Source organism: Sorex fumeus, unplaced genomic scaffold (assembly GCF_029834395.1).
Source record: "Sorex fumeus unplaced genomic scaffold, SorFum_2.1 ptg000003l, whole genome shotgun sequence".
NCBI lineage: Eukaryota > Metazoa > Chordata > Mammalia > Eulipotyphla > Soricidae > Sorex > Sorex fumeus.
Window position 1 is genome coordinate 7,073,470 of NW_026606060.1, and position 14,569 is coordinate 7,088,038.

The window sequence follows — 14,569 nt, forward strand, 5'->3', positions numbered from 1 at the left end:
TATTCTAACAATAGGATGTTAAAAACAAAAAGGTAGTAAATTGGCCCAACCTGTAGATAAGAAAATGAAGTAAGCTTGAACTTTTGGGTTACAAAATTCAATGATGCTAAGTGCAAAAAAAAAAAAATCTAGAAAGTTAAAAAAAAGGAGAAAATAAGAATTAGACATTAACACTGTGGAGATGTTCCTCTTTCAACAACCTTTCTATATCACACACACAGATATGTATATATAATATACATATTACATATATACATATATATGTATATTACATATAATACATAATATGTATATTATATATACATGTATAAGTATAGACATGTATAATTATATTTACAATAGGATTGGATTATCAGCTGTCCTTTTTATTGATAGAAATCCCATGGTTTACAATACAATAATGGTTTCTCATGCATATAATTCCTACAGCACATCCATCCCCAGAATACACACATGCCTCCCCCAAGGACCCCAGTCCTTCTCCCTCTCAATCCACCCCCCCCCCAGCTCATTTATGTGGATCAGTCCTTCTGTTCTGTTTCAGTCAGTCTTCTTTCCTAATTATCTTGATCACTGAGCTCAGCATGGGAGCATTGCTCTGTTTTGCATATCATCTATTGTTGAAGTCAGTGTGTATTTTAATCATTATTGACTTGATCCTTTCAATCATTTCTTGTCAACACTACACACATAGGGAGATAATGTTATATAAAATGCCACTTAATAGTTGGAATTGAGGTGGTCCTGGATACTCTAGGACCTGTGGAGATTCTGTATCTTGTGAATTTCTGTGTTTACAACTGTGACTGTTGTTGGTTCTTTTTCTGTGTGTGTGTGTGTGAGTGTGTGTGAGAGTGTGAGTATGCATTCGTGCACATATCTGAAAGTGTTACAAGCCCTTGGAACACTTGGAACTCTTTTACTTCCTGTCAGAATTTCCTCCCTCGTGCTGCCTCTTAGATTCAGTGATCTTCTGCTATTCCCTTTTGAGTAAGTATGCTCCAGGTTTCAGAGTTGCTCATTGCCTCATAATTCCTAGAAAGTTTAGTGATCTAAAAAAAGAGAAAGTTTAGTGATTTTGTGTCTTTGTCTACCGCTGAGTCCTTGCATGGCTTTCTCTGCCATCTTCCCATGTCACATGCTCAAATATCTGTAACTATCTCCTAACTGTCCTCAGTGTCCATGATATGACTTCTGCCAGGGTTTTGCTTAGATGGTTTGTGCATAATGGTTTTTATTTTTTATTTTTTTTTGCTTTTTGGGTCACACCCGGCAATGCATAGGGGTTACTCCTGGCTCATGCACTCAGGAATTTCTCCTGGAGGTGCTCAGGGGACCATATGGGATGCTGGGAATCGAACCCAGGTCGGCTGTGTGCAAGGCAAATGCCCTACCCACTGTGCTATCGCTCCAGACCCTGCATAATGTTTTCAAGGAAAAATTTCATTCTGACTCTTTTGTGCCAATTTTACTCATCTCTTTAAATATAGAGAATTGACTCATTTGCAGCTCTGCTTCCTGTGGGACCACTGCCCAGAGTATTTCAGGAAGTGCTCTTGAATAAAAGGATGCCATTTTATTCTCTACTCTGACCCCTTTCTGGCAACAAAGCAAGCACATGGCCCCTCAATGGTTCAAAAGGGGCCGCAGCTAATGTGTCTGAGTGCCAGTCATGCACCAGGCTCTGCCCGAGGTTCTGGTGGATGCTCATCAAATCTGCACCTTTCTGAAGGTGAGAGGGCATCACCCCTGATATTCAGCTGTCCAGGATCATACTCTGAATTAGCATCCATGGTTCAAACCCAGGTTTTCTTGGCTCCAAAGTTCTTGGATTCTTTCACTGTCTCAAGTAAGAGAATAGTCTCCTTACCTCACAGCGGATTTCTTGTTCTCTGCTGTTGTCCTTGGAGGCCTCCTGATGATTTTTGGGGAGCTTGTTTTGCATAACATGTCATTAAAATAGTGTTGAGGCTGTGACAACAATTCAGTGATAGGCACATGCCTCACACGCCCAAGGCTCCAGGTGCGACTCCCAGTTGTGTTCATCTTTCAGCAACTGAGACATGTAGCTTTACTTGATCATTTGTCTCAAGGTGGTTGTGGTTTTCCCAAGGAGGCCCCTCTTCACTGCTTCCTTCAGTGGGCCTGAGCTCCTCTGATCTTGCAGGGGTCCCCATGCACCAACTCTGGCATCCCAACCCTTCTTTCTTCCCCAACTTCTCTAATCCGATCTTCTCTTTCCTTCAGTAGCTTCTGACCGTAAGTGGTGGTTTCCCTCAGGCTTTCTTCTTATATTCCATTTCTCCTTTGCTATTTTGTGTTCATATCATCACTTCCGGATGATTCTAAATTGCTCAACACTGGTCCTGTTGCCATGCCCTTTTGCTGGATTGCCTCCTGAGTATCTCTGGTGCATCAGCCATGGTGTGTCCAACATCAGAACTAATTTTCTGTCCAGCCACCGCCTTCTGGTCCTTCCTACCATTTCCTGGCTCAGTTTATGAGATCACAAGGCACCATTCATCTTAGAAGCCGCAAGCCTTACAGACACTATTTGACTGCATTCACTCACAGCTCACGCTCAGTGGATTCTCACATCTGATTTCTTTTGAAATGGCTCCTAAACCTAGCTCTGTGTTCCTTTCGGCTCTGCCTTAGAATAGACTCTTACCTAGACTGTGAAGGACCTTCTGACTAGCATTTCTTCCTAAAAACAAAACTGATTGAGGCTTGGAGAGGTAGTACAAGGGTTAAAGCATTTGCCTTGCAGATGGCCAATCCCAGTTTGATCCTCAGATTGCCTCTGATCACCTGAATACCTCTGGTAATAATCGCTGAGCACAGAACTAAGAGCAAATCCTGAGCACTGCTTCATGTGGTCCAAAACAAAACAAAATAAAACAAAACAAACAAACAAAAGCCCTGATTGCCACTTGATTCTTGAAGAAAACTTCTCTTGTCTTCCCTGTAGGTTAAAGTCCCCATTCTCCAGCATGCTCTAGCAGGTGCTTCTTTCGACACCTTCACCCTCCTCTGCAGCCCCTGTGCCCAGCAGAAGTGCCAGCCAGGATGGTCCCCCTGATTCTGAAGGCGGTGCCCACTATCCTGCTCGCCAGACATGACAAATTGCTCATTCTTCTTCCCCAGCTCAGACTTCCCCCTTGAAGGGGTGCTTCCCCAGATGTGGTGGGGTCCTCTATGTGCCAAGCACTCCTGTGAGCACATACCCTCAATACCTGGTGGCTTGCTCTAATCTGGATTCCCATGGTGGTTCTGAGGCCCGGGGCTTGGGTATTTTTTGGGGGGGTCACACCTGGTGATGCACGGAGGTTACTCCTGGCTCTGCACTCAGGAGTTACTCCTGGTGGTGCTCGGGGGACCACATGGGATGCTGGGGATCGAACCCTGGTCCACTGCGTGAAGGCAAACACCCTACCTGCTGTACTATAGCTTCAGTCCCTGGGGCCCAGGACTTAGATACAGCAGAGGTGAATGAATGCCACTCTGCTTTGTACTCTCCAGAGTACTGTCACATGCCTCCTGAAGGTTTACAACCTTGTACTAGCTCCTGAAGGATTTTTCTCCCGTCCACGGTCACCCCTCTGACCATGCTACTCAGAGGGGCCGGACTTCTGGCCGTTGGCATTACCGCACCCCTCTGTGCCTGGAGAGGCCGTGTGCTTTTCCAAGGCCTGGTCCTACATTCCTTCTACACTGCCTTCCCGTGGGAACATTGAATCCACTGTTGCTTCTCCTATTTGGCTATGACAATTCCAGGAAGCCCTTGTGGGCCACTGTTTCTCATCGGGAGCTCCCAAAATTAACAGGCCTCAGACACCTGAGGAGCTCAAGTGCTCCTTTGCAAAGCATCATGTTGGGCCCCTCCCAGCCTCTCCGGAGGAGGTCAGAATTGCTGGGCCCAGTAATCAGCATTTTGACCAATTCCCTAAGCACGCACTTGTGCCCCACAGCTGTGAGTTGTTTCAGAGGGAGCAAACACCCCTGACAGGATGCAGTTTGCTGTCCCCGACTCTGAGATGAGGTTGAGAAGGTCCACGAGCAAGTCCCCTTCTTGGGGAGTCACAGGCTAGTGAAAATTTGATTTTTGGGCCACACCCGGCTGTGCTCAGGGGTTCCTCTTAGATCCATGTGCAGGAGTCACTCCAGCAGTGCTGAGGGGACCAGATGGGCTGCAGGGCCCGCGTCCTGTCTGCTGTCCTGTCGCTGGAGCATCTTGAATCGCTGGCTAGGGCGGCCTCCAACAGCAACACGAAGCCAACAAAGGAAGGGACCTCCCTTCCCCCTTCCCGCGCATGAGCTTCCGCACCCCATTCTGTCCCGGAGCACTCAGATCTGCCTTTATTTGAAAGCCAGGTGCTGCCTGGCAGGTGCCCCCGTTATCCCCGCGGTTGCCTTCCCCGCTGACGGCCTGTTCCTCCTGTCGCCCTGCAGGGGGCGCCCTCTACGTGGCCACCGTGAAGAACTTCCTGGGGACCGAGCCCATCATCGTGCGCGCGGCGGGGCGCGCGGAGGACTGGGTGCGCACGGAGATCCTGTCCTCCTGGCTGAACGGTGGGCAAAGGGCTGGGGGCACCGCGGGTGGAGGCAGGGCGCCGGCCGGGCCTGGGGGACCTGACGCCTCTGGTCTCCCTAGCGCCAGAGTTCGTGGCCGCCGAGGCCTTGAGCCCTTCCGAGTGGGGGGACGAAGAGGGAGACGATGAGATCTACTTCTTCTTTACGGAGAATTTCCGAGGATTTGACCCAGACGAGGTCACCAAGGTCCCCCGCGTGGCGCGTGTGTGCGCGGTGAGTGCCAGCTCGGGCTGTCTGTCCTGCCGTTTCCTCCGGGGTCTCTGCATCTCTCTGTCTGTCTCTCTCTGTGTCTGTATCTGTCTGTCTGTCTCTTTTTTTGGCCACACCCTCTGGTGCTCCGGGCTTACTCCCCGCTCAAGGATTTCGTTACTCCTGACAGTGCTCAGAGGACCATATGGGAAGCAGGGGATTGAACCAGGGTCGGCTGCATGCAAGGCAAGCGCCCAATCCACTGTAGCTCTCCGGCCTCTTCTCTTCCCTCTTTTCTCTGCCATTTTCCCTCACCTGGGGAATTTAAGGAGTGGGGGCTCTCTGACTCCCAGAACTTAACTCTTGGCTCTGCACTCAGGAATCACTCCTGGCGGGGCTCGGGGGAACATCTGGGATGCCAGAGATTGAACCTGGGTCTGTTTCCGTGCAAGGCAAGCACCCTACGCTCTGTACTATAGCTGCAACATGGCACGTCTATTTTATTGGGGGTTGGAGATGTTGGTTTTTTGGGCCACAGCCTGGCAGAGCTCAGGGCTTACTCCTGGCTCTGCTCTGCGGTCACTGCTGGCCATTCTGGTACTGGGGTTCAAACCGGGGTCTGCCATGTGCAAGACAAGCGCCTTAACCCTTGCACTCTCTCTGGCCACATCTATAAGATGAGGATATTAATAACAGTTTGGAGTGTTGTTTGAAGGACATAATGAAGATAGACACTGTCACTGTTTCTGTCATCCCGTCACCCCTCTGTCTCATTCTGTCCTTGCCATTGCTCTGTGTATGTGGGTCCTTCCATTTCTCTGCATCTGTCGCTCTGAGTCGGCTGTAAGATTGGGACATTGGTACTGTTCTCCACATTCCTCCCTGCACATTAGTCTTCTAAAGGGAACTTCCCATGCCCTTGTCATCCTAGGGGGACCTCGGGGGCCGGAAGACCCTCCAGCAGCGGTGGACGACATTTCTGAAGGCTGACCTGCTCTGTTTAAGGCCCCAGAACGGCCTGCTGTCCAGTGTCCTGCAGGACGTGGCCATTCTCAGGCCTGCTTCTGGAGTGGGCTCGCCCATTTTTTACGGCATCTTTTCCTCCCGGTGGTGAGGGGGCTTGGCATGGAGGAGAGTTTCCAGGGTTGGAGCAGTCGGTGGGAGCATGCCCTGGGGAGGGACTCTCTTGGGGTCCGGCTCCTACTCCCCGGGAGCGGGTGCATGTTCAGGGGAGATGTGGACAGACCACTGCCCGCTTCATTCCCTCTTGATTCCTGGCTCCCACCCGTGTCTCTCCAGGGAGGGGGGCACACTGTCTGCCGTCTGTGACTTCTGGCCACAGGACATCCGGTCAGCTCTCAGCGGGCCTTTCAGAGACCTGGAACATGACTGCAACCGAAGGCTGCCTGTCATGGCCAATGAGGTCCCCCAGCCTAGGCCAGGAGAGGTGAGGGGGTCAGGGCGGCGGGGGTGGCCAGCCCTTCATTTCAGACCTGAGTTGCCCGAGTGAAGGGTTCCTCCGGGCAGCTCCACGTGTCACCTGCGCTGTGTTCCCTTCAGTGCCTCTCCAACAACATGAAGCTCCGGCAGTTCAGCTCATCCCTCGCCCTGCCCGACCGGGTGCTCACCTTCATCCGTGACCACCCACTCATGGACCAGCCGGTCACCCCACCCGGTGGCCGCTCCCTGCTGGTCACGCGCGACACAGCTTATGTGAGAGTCGCGGCCCACAGGGTGACCGGCCTCTCAGGGCGAGAGTATGACGTGCTCTACCTGGGCACAGGTATGTGGCGCACTCTGCGGGGCACGCCGGCCCTCCCGGGTAGACAGGGTGCTCCTCCCGCGGGCTCCATGTCCCTCTGTCTCGCCCCTTCCCCAGAGGACGGACACGTGCACCGGGCCGTGCGGATTCAAAGCCGGTTGAGCGTCCTGGAGGATCTGCCTCTGTTTCCCCAGCCGCAGCCAATAGAGAGCATGAAACTGTATCAAGTGAGTCACAGGCTTGGTGGAGATGTTTGAGCCGGACTCTGGGCGACGCGAAGGTCTGGGACACCCGACCTGCTCACCGTTGCTTCCTTTTAAAAAAACAGGGCTGGCTCCTGGTGGGCTCCGGGACCGAGGTGACGCAGGTGAACACCACCGACTGCGGCCGCCTGCAGAGCTGCTCCGAGTGCGTCCTGGCGCGGGACCCCGCCTGCGCCTGGAGCTTCCGAGTGCGTGCCTGCGTGCCGCACGCCCGAGAGCGCGGAAGGTGAGTGTGGCCGCGCTAACCTCCCCTCTGCTGCTCATCTGCTCGGTGCTGTGTGTCGGTTCACCCTCACTGCTCTGTCTGCCTAATGCTGCCCCATGAATGTCCTTGCCTCTCTGCCGGACCTTCCTGACCATGCGATGGATCTCCTTCCTGCCATACCCAGCTCGGCTTCCTCTTACTCGCACTTCCAGAAGTGTTTGCGCAGCAGGTCCTTTCCTTCTTTGTTTCTGTTCAGGCTGCTTCCTCCTGTGTCCCCTCCCTTCCTTACTAGTCTGTCTCTTAACATCTGCCTGCCTGCCTGCCTTCCATCTCTCCCATGTTCCCTCCCTCTCGCCTTCCTTTTCCCCCTCCCTCCCTTCCTTCCTTCTCTTCCTTCTTCCTTCCTTCTCTTCCTTCTCTTCCTTCTTCCTTCCTTCCTTCCTTCCTTCCTTCCTTCCTTCCTTCCTTCCTTCCTTCCTTCTTCCCATCCTTCCTTCCCTCCTTCCTTCATCCTCTCTCCCTCTCTTTCTCCCTCTCTTCCTTTCTTCCCCCCCTCCTTCTCTCCCTTCCTTCCCTCCCTTTTCCCCTCCCTCCTTCCTTCCCTTCTACTTTTTCCCCTTCCCTTTCTCCTTCCCTTTTTCATTCATTCCTTCCCTCCTTCCTTTCTGATTTTTCTTTCCTTCTCTCCCTCTTTCCCTCACTATCTTCCTTCCTTCCTTCCTTCCTTCCTTCCTTCCTTCCTTCCTTCCTTCCCTTTCTCTGTCCCTTCTTTCTTCCTTCCTTCCATCCTTGCCTCCCTCTTTCTCTTTTTGGGCCAGACCAGTGGTTTTTAGGAGTTTTCCCTGACTTGATGCTCTGGAAACCGTGTGGTTCCAGGTGTCAATCCTAGGGTTCCCAAATGCAAAGCATGCCGGCCCCCAGCACTTTACACCATCTCTTCAGCCTCCCATTTTTTTAAATCCAGCATCCGAATGTTGATGTTCTCAAGGGTCTGCCTCTGCTCTGTGCTCCACAACCTCTGTGGGTGCTTTCATTACCATTCTTTTAACATCACCAAAGTGCCCACAGCAATCACAGGTGCTTCTTTGGCAGAGTTTTGATAGTCCCCTTAGAACTCAGTCCTAACTTAGCAAGTCCTAACTTGGCAAGTCCTAACATGCCCTGTTGTTTCTGTTTCTGTTTCCCTCATCTCAATGAAGACACTTCCGTCCATTCAGTTCCTCAAGCCAGAACTTGGGCCAATGATGTAGCACATTGTTCAGCTCTACCTCTGTCGTTCACTTCTTCAGTCATGCCCTCTTCTCTACTCTTTATTACTGTCACTCTCATCCTAGGTGTGATTGATACATTGTGGGGGTCCCTCCCTAGCAGTGCTCCAGTGTAACCTCCCTGGTGGTTCTCAGGGGACCCTGCGATGCTCAAGATTGAACTCGAGTCTCCACATGCAAGACAACACCGGCCCTTCACGATTTTCCCCCAACCCTCCATAATTAATTCTCGACTGGATTTCTTTAATGGCCTCTTCATTGGTCTTTCCCCCTTCTTTTTCTTTTTCATCTGGGGTTCCTACCATCTGTTTTCTACCCAGCAGTTAACATAAATCATACATTACATTGATGCAAATCTCTGACACCATGTTCATTGAAAATATTTATTATTATTATTAGTTTTAGTTTTAGTTTTGGGGTCACACCCAGATACTCAGAGATTAATCCTGGCTCCTTTCAGGCATACGATATTCAAACACCAAATCCCTCCACCAATGTCCACTTCTCTTCGCCAATGTCTCCAGTTCCCCACCCGCTCACAGCCGCCTTGGTGGCGGGTACTATTTACATTTTAGTTTTTCTTTTTTCCCCTGTCTTAGGGACTATGGCTTACTCTACTGCTACTGACAGGCTGTCATCCTTGCCACTTTACCTCTCTTCAACACTTAGTTCTGCCCAGAGTGACCACTTCCTTAGGCATAATTTCTTAATGGCATCAGTTATACATGCAATATTCCCATTGGCCAGTTGAGATACTTAAAAATAATTTGTAGGGCTGGAGAGATAGCCCAGCAGGTAGGGCATTTGCCTTGCTCTCAACTAAACCAGTTTCGATTCCCAGCATCCTATATGGTCCCCTGAGCACCACCAGGGGTAATTCCTGAGGGCAGAGCCAGAAATAACCCCTGTGCATCGCCAGGTGTGGACCCAAAAAGCAAAATAATAATAACAATAATTCGTATATCATGATTTAAATAAATGTCCCTCAATTGTAATTATTCTGTTCCTCATCTTTGATTCTTCGGCATTCCGCTCAGTGGAGTCTTTTTACTTGAAAGTTCATTTAATTAACTGCTTAGAAAACAGTTTTTCAGACTGAATTATAATGTCCTATTTGAAAGTTCAGTTTATTTTAAGTGTATTTGTACATATTACTGACCTCCGAGGGTACAAATATTTTAAAAATTACATGTCCTCTTTTTTTTTTTTTTTTTTGCTTTTTGGGTTACACCCGGCGATGCACAGGGGTTACTCCTGGTTCATGCACTCAGGTATCACTCCTGGCCGTGCTCGGGGAACCATATGGTATGCTGGGAATCGAACCTGGGTCAGCCGTGTGCAAGGCAAACGCCCTAACTGCTGTGCTATCACTCCAGCCCCCGCATGTCTTCATTTTTGGCTATTACTTTTTGGTGAAGAACTTTGACCTATCTGGAGAGAGAGAGAGAAAGAGAGAGAGAGAGAGAGAGACAGAGAGAGAGAGAATCATGGTTAGGGTACCTGCCTTTCCACAAGGCTGACAAGGGTTTCATCCCTGGCACCGCAACAGGTCTCCTGAGCACAGCCAGAAATGATCCCTGAGTGCAGAGCTAGGAGTAAGTCTTAAGCTCAGCTGAGTGTGGCCATTAACCAAAACCAAAATAAAGCAAAGACAAAACACACCCTCCCTCCAACCTCCCAAAGAACTTTGACCTAGTCTCTTACTGTCTTCTTTTCTGGAGGTTGGGGTGATACTTGGCAGCTCTCAAGGGACCCTGTAGTGTCAGGATTGAGCATGTCCTCTAGCCCTTTCAACCATCTCTCTTTTGGGAGAACTTACACCTTTCAAAGACAAAAGTGAGTGTTTTCTCTTTCCTCCACTGTTCTAATACCCATCCAAAGCAGGACTCTAGTGGTCTTAGGGACCCTACATCCTTGAACTCACGGATCTCTTAAGATCCATCTTGTGTGCCAGAGTATTTCCTGGTACTCCTGAGTGCATCACGGTCCTCGCCTCCATTCTCACCAGGGAAGAAAATGCTGATTCTCAAGTCCCTGCGGCCAGAGCCGCACCCAAGGCTTTCCGTATTCCCCACTTTTAGCTTGATAGAATGACCCTGGTTTCATTTTATTTGACATTTTCATTATTATCCCGCACTTTGTTATTTGTTTTGTTTCTGACTAATAGATTACTCTCCAGCAGTGCTGGCAGACCCTGGAGACTCTGACCCGGGGCTTGGGGCCAATTGCTCAGTGCTTGAGCCGGGTGTTTGCAGTGCTCAGGTACTGGACGCCACTGCTGGACGCCACTCAGGCTATACCTGGTGGTGTTTGGGGAGACCATGCATGCCAGGGGTTGAATCTGGGGCCTTGCAAATGCAACACATGTACCCCACCCCTTTTGAGCTACCTCTCAGCATTTTATTTTTTACCTTTTTCTCAGAATTGGTTATCATTATTGTTATTATTAATTTTATATGCACCCAGCAGTGCTGGTGGCCACCAGGATCTGTAGGCCCAATGAGAAGTAGCAGTGGTCAGGGTCGCACTTCATGCTGGCAAGAACCTCAGGGCATCACATGTGCAGGGCACATGCTCTGCCCCTGGGCCACAGCCTCGGTTCTGTACAATCTTGGTTGTAGCCAGCCAGCAGGCTTTGACGAGCATTGCCACCTCAGGGCTGGTTTCCAGGGCCTCGGGGGTTGTGGCAGCTTTTGTGTCACCTCATCCAGCTGTGCCCGCTCTTCGCATGGCCCGGGGTGTGGACTCACTGGCCTCCACCCCAGCTCACATGGCACCCAGTTCTGGAAGTTGCATGATTGTGTTTGAAATAGATCCACGAGAGGCCAGTGGTTCATGGCCATAGGTGAGGGGCGTTCCTCAACTATGGCCGTGAAGGAGGAGCAGCTTTTAAGGTAGGAAAAGTCGTCCCACGGCTGCAGCTGGCTTTTATAGAACAGAAGCTTATTCTTTCTCTGAACGGGAAAAACAAACCCTTGTAGTTTAAAATATCTCCCCATAGCCTCCTGTGAGATCTTGGTTGTGGGCAACCAGCTATATTTCTGTTTTCTCTTTCATTCATTCTAAGGGGTTTGGGCCATAGCTGTCAGTGCTCGGGGGTTACTCCTGGCCCTGTGCCCAGGGGTCACTCCAGCATGACTTGGGGAGCAGGGGGCCGTGTGTGGTGTTGGGGATCACACTGGAATGGGTTGTGTGCAAGACAAGTACTACCTGTCTGTCCCCCGGGTGCTATCTCTGCTCCCCGCCCCAGCCGCATTTCTTGGAAGGCAATGTTTCCTTCAGAACACTTCAATTACCATCTTCCCAGCAGACGTAATGCAGCTAATGTAATTCTCTGAGGTCTGTGAGAAGTCCGTGTGCCAGATTTGCTGTGGCAAATGCCCTGAGGAGTATGCAAGCGAGTAAACATTCAGTGCTTCTGAGGAGCGGAAGAGAATATTGACAGGGACTTACCAAATGTTCTTTCTTCACAGGCTGGTCCAGGATGTGGAATCAGCAAACGCCTCTTCTTTGTGCCCCAAAGAGCCTGGAGGTGAGTGTGATGCATGGAAACATGGCTGGGAAGGGACCAGAGTCTTGTCCGTTTTGGACCCACTTTAAAATTTGGATCCTCAAAGCTATGGCAGCCAGTAACCCCGGGTCACCCCCTCTTTGGGAATCCCTTTGATGGTTTGTTTTTAATTTTGGTCACACCTGGTGGTGCTCAGGGATTACTTTGCCTCTGTGCTCAGGAATCACTCCTGGAGGGGCTCAGGGGACCATATGGGGTGCCGGGGATTGAACTGGGTTTGACCGTGTGCAAGGAAAGCACCCTCCCTGCTGTCCTGTTGCTCCAGGCCCTCCTTTCTGAGATTACTGCACTCCTCTCTCTGTCACACCCCAACCTAGACTCTCACTGTCTTTCGTGCCTTTCCTGTCTCTCTGCAGAAGATCCCGTAGTCTTTGAAGTTCCTGTGGCTGCCGCCGCTCATGTGATCTTGCCGTGCTCCCCGAGCTCCTCATGGGCATCCTGTGTGTGGCACCAGCCCAGTGGAATGACGGAGTACAGCCCAGGGCAGGATGGGCTAGTGGTGGTGGTCACCCCAGGGGCCATGGGCGCTTATGCCTGTGAATGTCAAGAGGGGGGTGTGACCCACGTGGTCGCAGCTTATAGCTTGGTGGGGGGCAGCCAGCTGGGCCCAGCGGGTCAGGCCCACACTGTGGGGGCTGGACTAGCTGGCTTCTTGCTGGGGGTGCTTGCGGCCTCCCTGACCCTCCTCCTGATTGGTCGGCGTCAGCAGCGCCGGCGACAGAGGGAACTTCTGGCGAGAGACAAGGTGGGCTTGGACCTGGGGGCCCCGCCCTCTGGGACCACAAGCTACAGCCAGGACCCTCCCTCGCCCTCCCCTGAAGATGAGAGGCTGCCCCTGGCCCTGGCCAAGAGGGCCAATGGCTTCGGAGGCTTCCCCCCACCCTTCCTGCTGGATTCCTGCCCGAGCCCAGCCCACGTCCGGCTGACAGGGGCTCCCCTGGCCACGTGTGATGAGACGTCCATCTAGGACTGCGCAAAGCCACTGGAACAGGACGGAATGGCCACGGCAATGCTGAGATCGCTGGGCCTGCGGGATGGTCATGACCTCAGTCCTCTTTGGCCTGGCTCTCTCTGTCTGCCCTCTCTTGGGCTGCTGGGCGCCGGCCAGGTCTTGGCCTGCTTCCAGATTCCCATCAGACACCAGAACTGCTCGCTGTAGCAGATGAGGACTTTTCCCACTCTCCCCACCCCCATCCTGCTTTCTGGACTTTTGTGGCCCCTTCATCCCTGGCTTCCTGATCTGGGGCCTGTTCATAGGGAAAGGGGGCACAGGCCAGGCCCTGCGGGCTGGCTGGGCACAGGTGGGAAGGATGCAGCGGAGGAGGTGGCGGGAGGCACATGTGTGGTGCGGCCTTTTGCGGCTTCTCCCAGTCTATCTTGTTCTCAGTGGGGAGTGCATGATCCCCGGATTGCTCCCTGGCACCTTTACCCTGAGACCCCAACCCTCATCCCAGTTTTTCCTTCTTCCTGGAAAGAGCATGTGTAAATACCCACGTGTGTGCAGACTTGGCCACAGGCTCAGGAATGAGTAGATCCTCGCTCAGGTGTGTTTGTGGGGCGGCGGGAATGGGAGAGGATGGAACGGGGGCACCGCCTGCTGAACGTCTAGCTTCCTGTAACCGGTGAAGGGGTGACCTCCCTTTCTAACAGGAAGCAGACCCCTGCTTCTGTTCCCTGCACCTCCCATGCCCCTTTCCTCGAGGAGAGAACAACTCCCCAAGTGACCTTCTGGGTGGGAGGGCCAGTGGGGACATGTGACCCCATCTTTCTCTTTGTTTTTGTCTCAGTCTGCCACTGCACCATGCACAGCCATGCTTTCTCTGGCTGGAGAGTGGACTGAGACCCCTTTCCTCATTTCCCATGAAATAAACAAACAAACAAACTTCATGACATTGTAAATGTTAGGGAATGACGAAAGGGGAACAGCTGGTCATAGAAAATACAAGCAACATAGAGAGAGGTTTGTGTCACCTCAGTGATTTTACTCAGGGTGGTACCCCCTGCCTCGAAGCCGGAGTTCTCCACATTTAGGATTCCCTAAAATTGTATGCAAAAAATGCTGTCTTTCTGTGTCTGTATGTTTATGGGGGTGGTTTTATGGCTCTCATCTGATTCTCAAGGCCTTAACAAAGTCAAAGGACCATTGCCCCAGGGTCACCAAGGTTGAAGCAGAGACAGTGGCCCTGGGTGGTAGTCTTTCCTGGCCTTGCTACTGCCCCTTGTGGCTTGCCCTGGAATTGCAGCCGCTGGACGCCCTCTTGGATCTGTTCCCGGGAAGCCAGGCTCTGTGTGTTTTTGAAAACACTGTCAACTCTCACCAAACTCAAAGACCTCTTCCTGCTTCACAACTCCCGGATGCTCTAGGCTTCTCCTGCTCAGTTCCAGTCTTGGCCTGTGAATGTGCCTCGTTCATCCCTGGTGAGGGGCCCTTTGGACTGCAGTGAATGATCCAACCCTTCCCAGTTGAAGTTTGCAGCTGTATTTCCCTTGGCAGCAGCCTGTGAAACCACTTAACAAAGTCCCCCTTGGTTTGGAATGACCAGTGGCTTTGCCGTTAATATACCTGTGGTCTTTAGCAAGTCATCTAACCTAAGACCATCATTGTACTCATCTGTAAAGTGGGGATAGTAATACCTACCTCAGGGTTGCTGCAAGGATTCAGTGAGAAATCATGCAAACAATAAAGCACTATCGATACCAGTAGATGTTGTTCTTTTT

The 14,569-nt window shown here is 51.4% G+C and overlaps 1 protein-coding gene across 1 annotated transcript in view; it reads left to right on the top strand.

Moving 5' to 3' along the window:
- The window catches only part of SEMA4F (ssemaphorin 4F), a 28,622-nt gene extending 15,512 nt beyond the window's left edge, over window positions 1–13,110 (top strand). Inside the window, exons 6-14 of the mRNA XM_056115683.1 lie at window positions 4,453–4,572; window positions 4,655–4,806; window positions 5,714–5,892; window positions 6,082–6,229; window positions 6,343–6,565; window positions 6,662–6,771; window positions 6,873–7,033; window positions 11,754–11,812; window positions 12,208–13,110. Coding sequence (XP_055971658.1) covers window positions 4,453–4,572; window positions 4,655–4,806; window positions 5,714–5,892; window positions 6,082–6,229; window positions 6,343–6,565; window positions 6,662–6,771; window positions 6,873–7,033; window positions 11,754–11,812; window positions 12,208–12,818 — 1,763 coding nt within the window. The 3' untranslated portion in view covers window positions 12,819–13,110. The remainder of the gene's footprint in view (window positions 1–4,452; window positions 4,573–4,654; window positions 4,807–5,713; window positions 5,893–6,081; window positions 6,230–6,342; window positions 6,566–6,661; window positions 6,772–6,872; window positions 7,034–11,753; window positions 11,813–12,207) is intronic.
- Window positions 13,111–14,569: the final 1,459 nt, after the last annotated feature.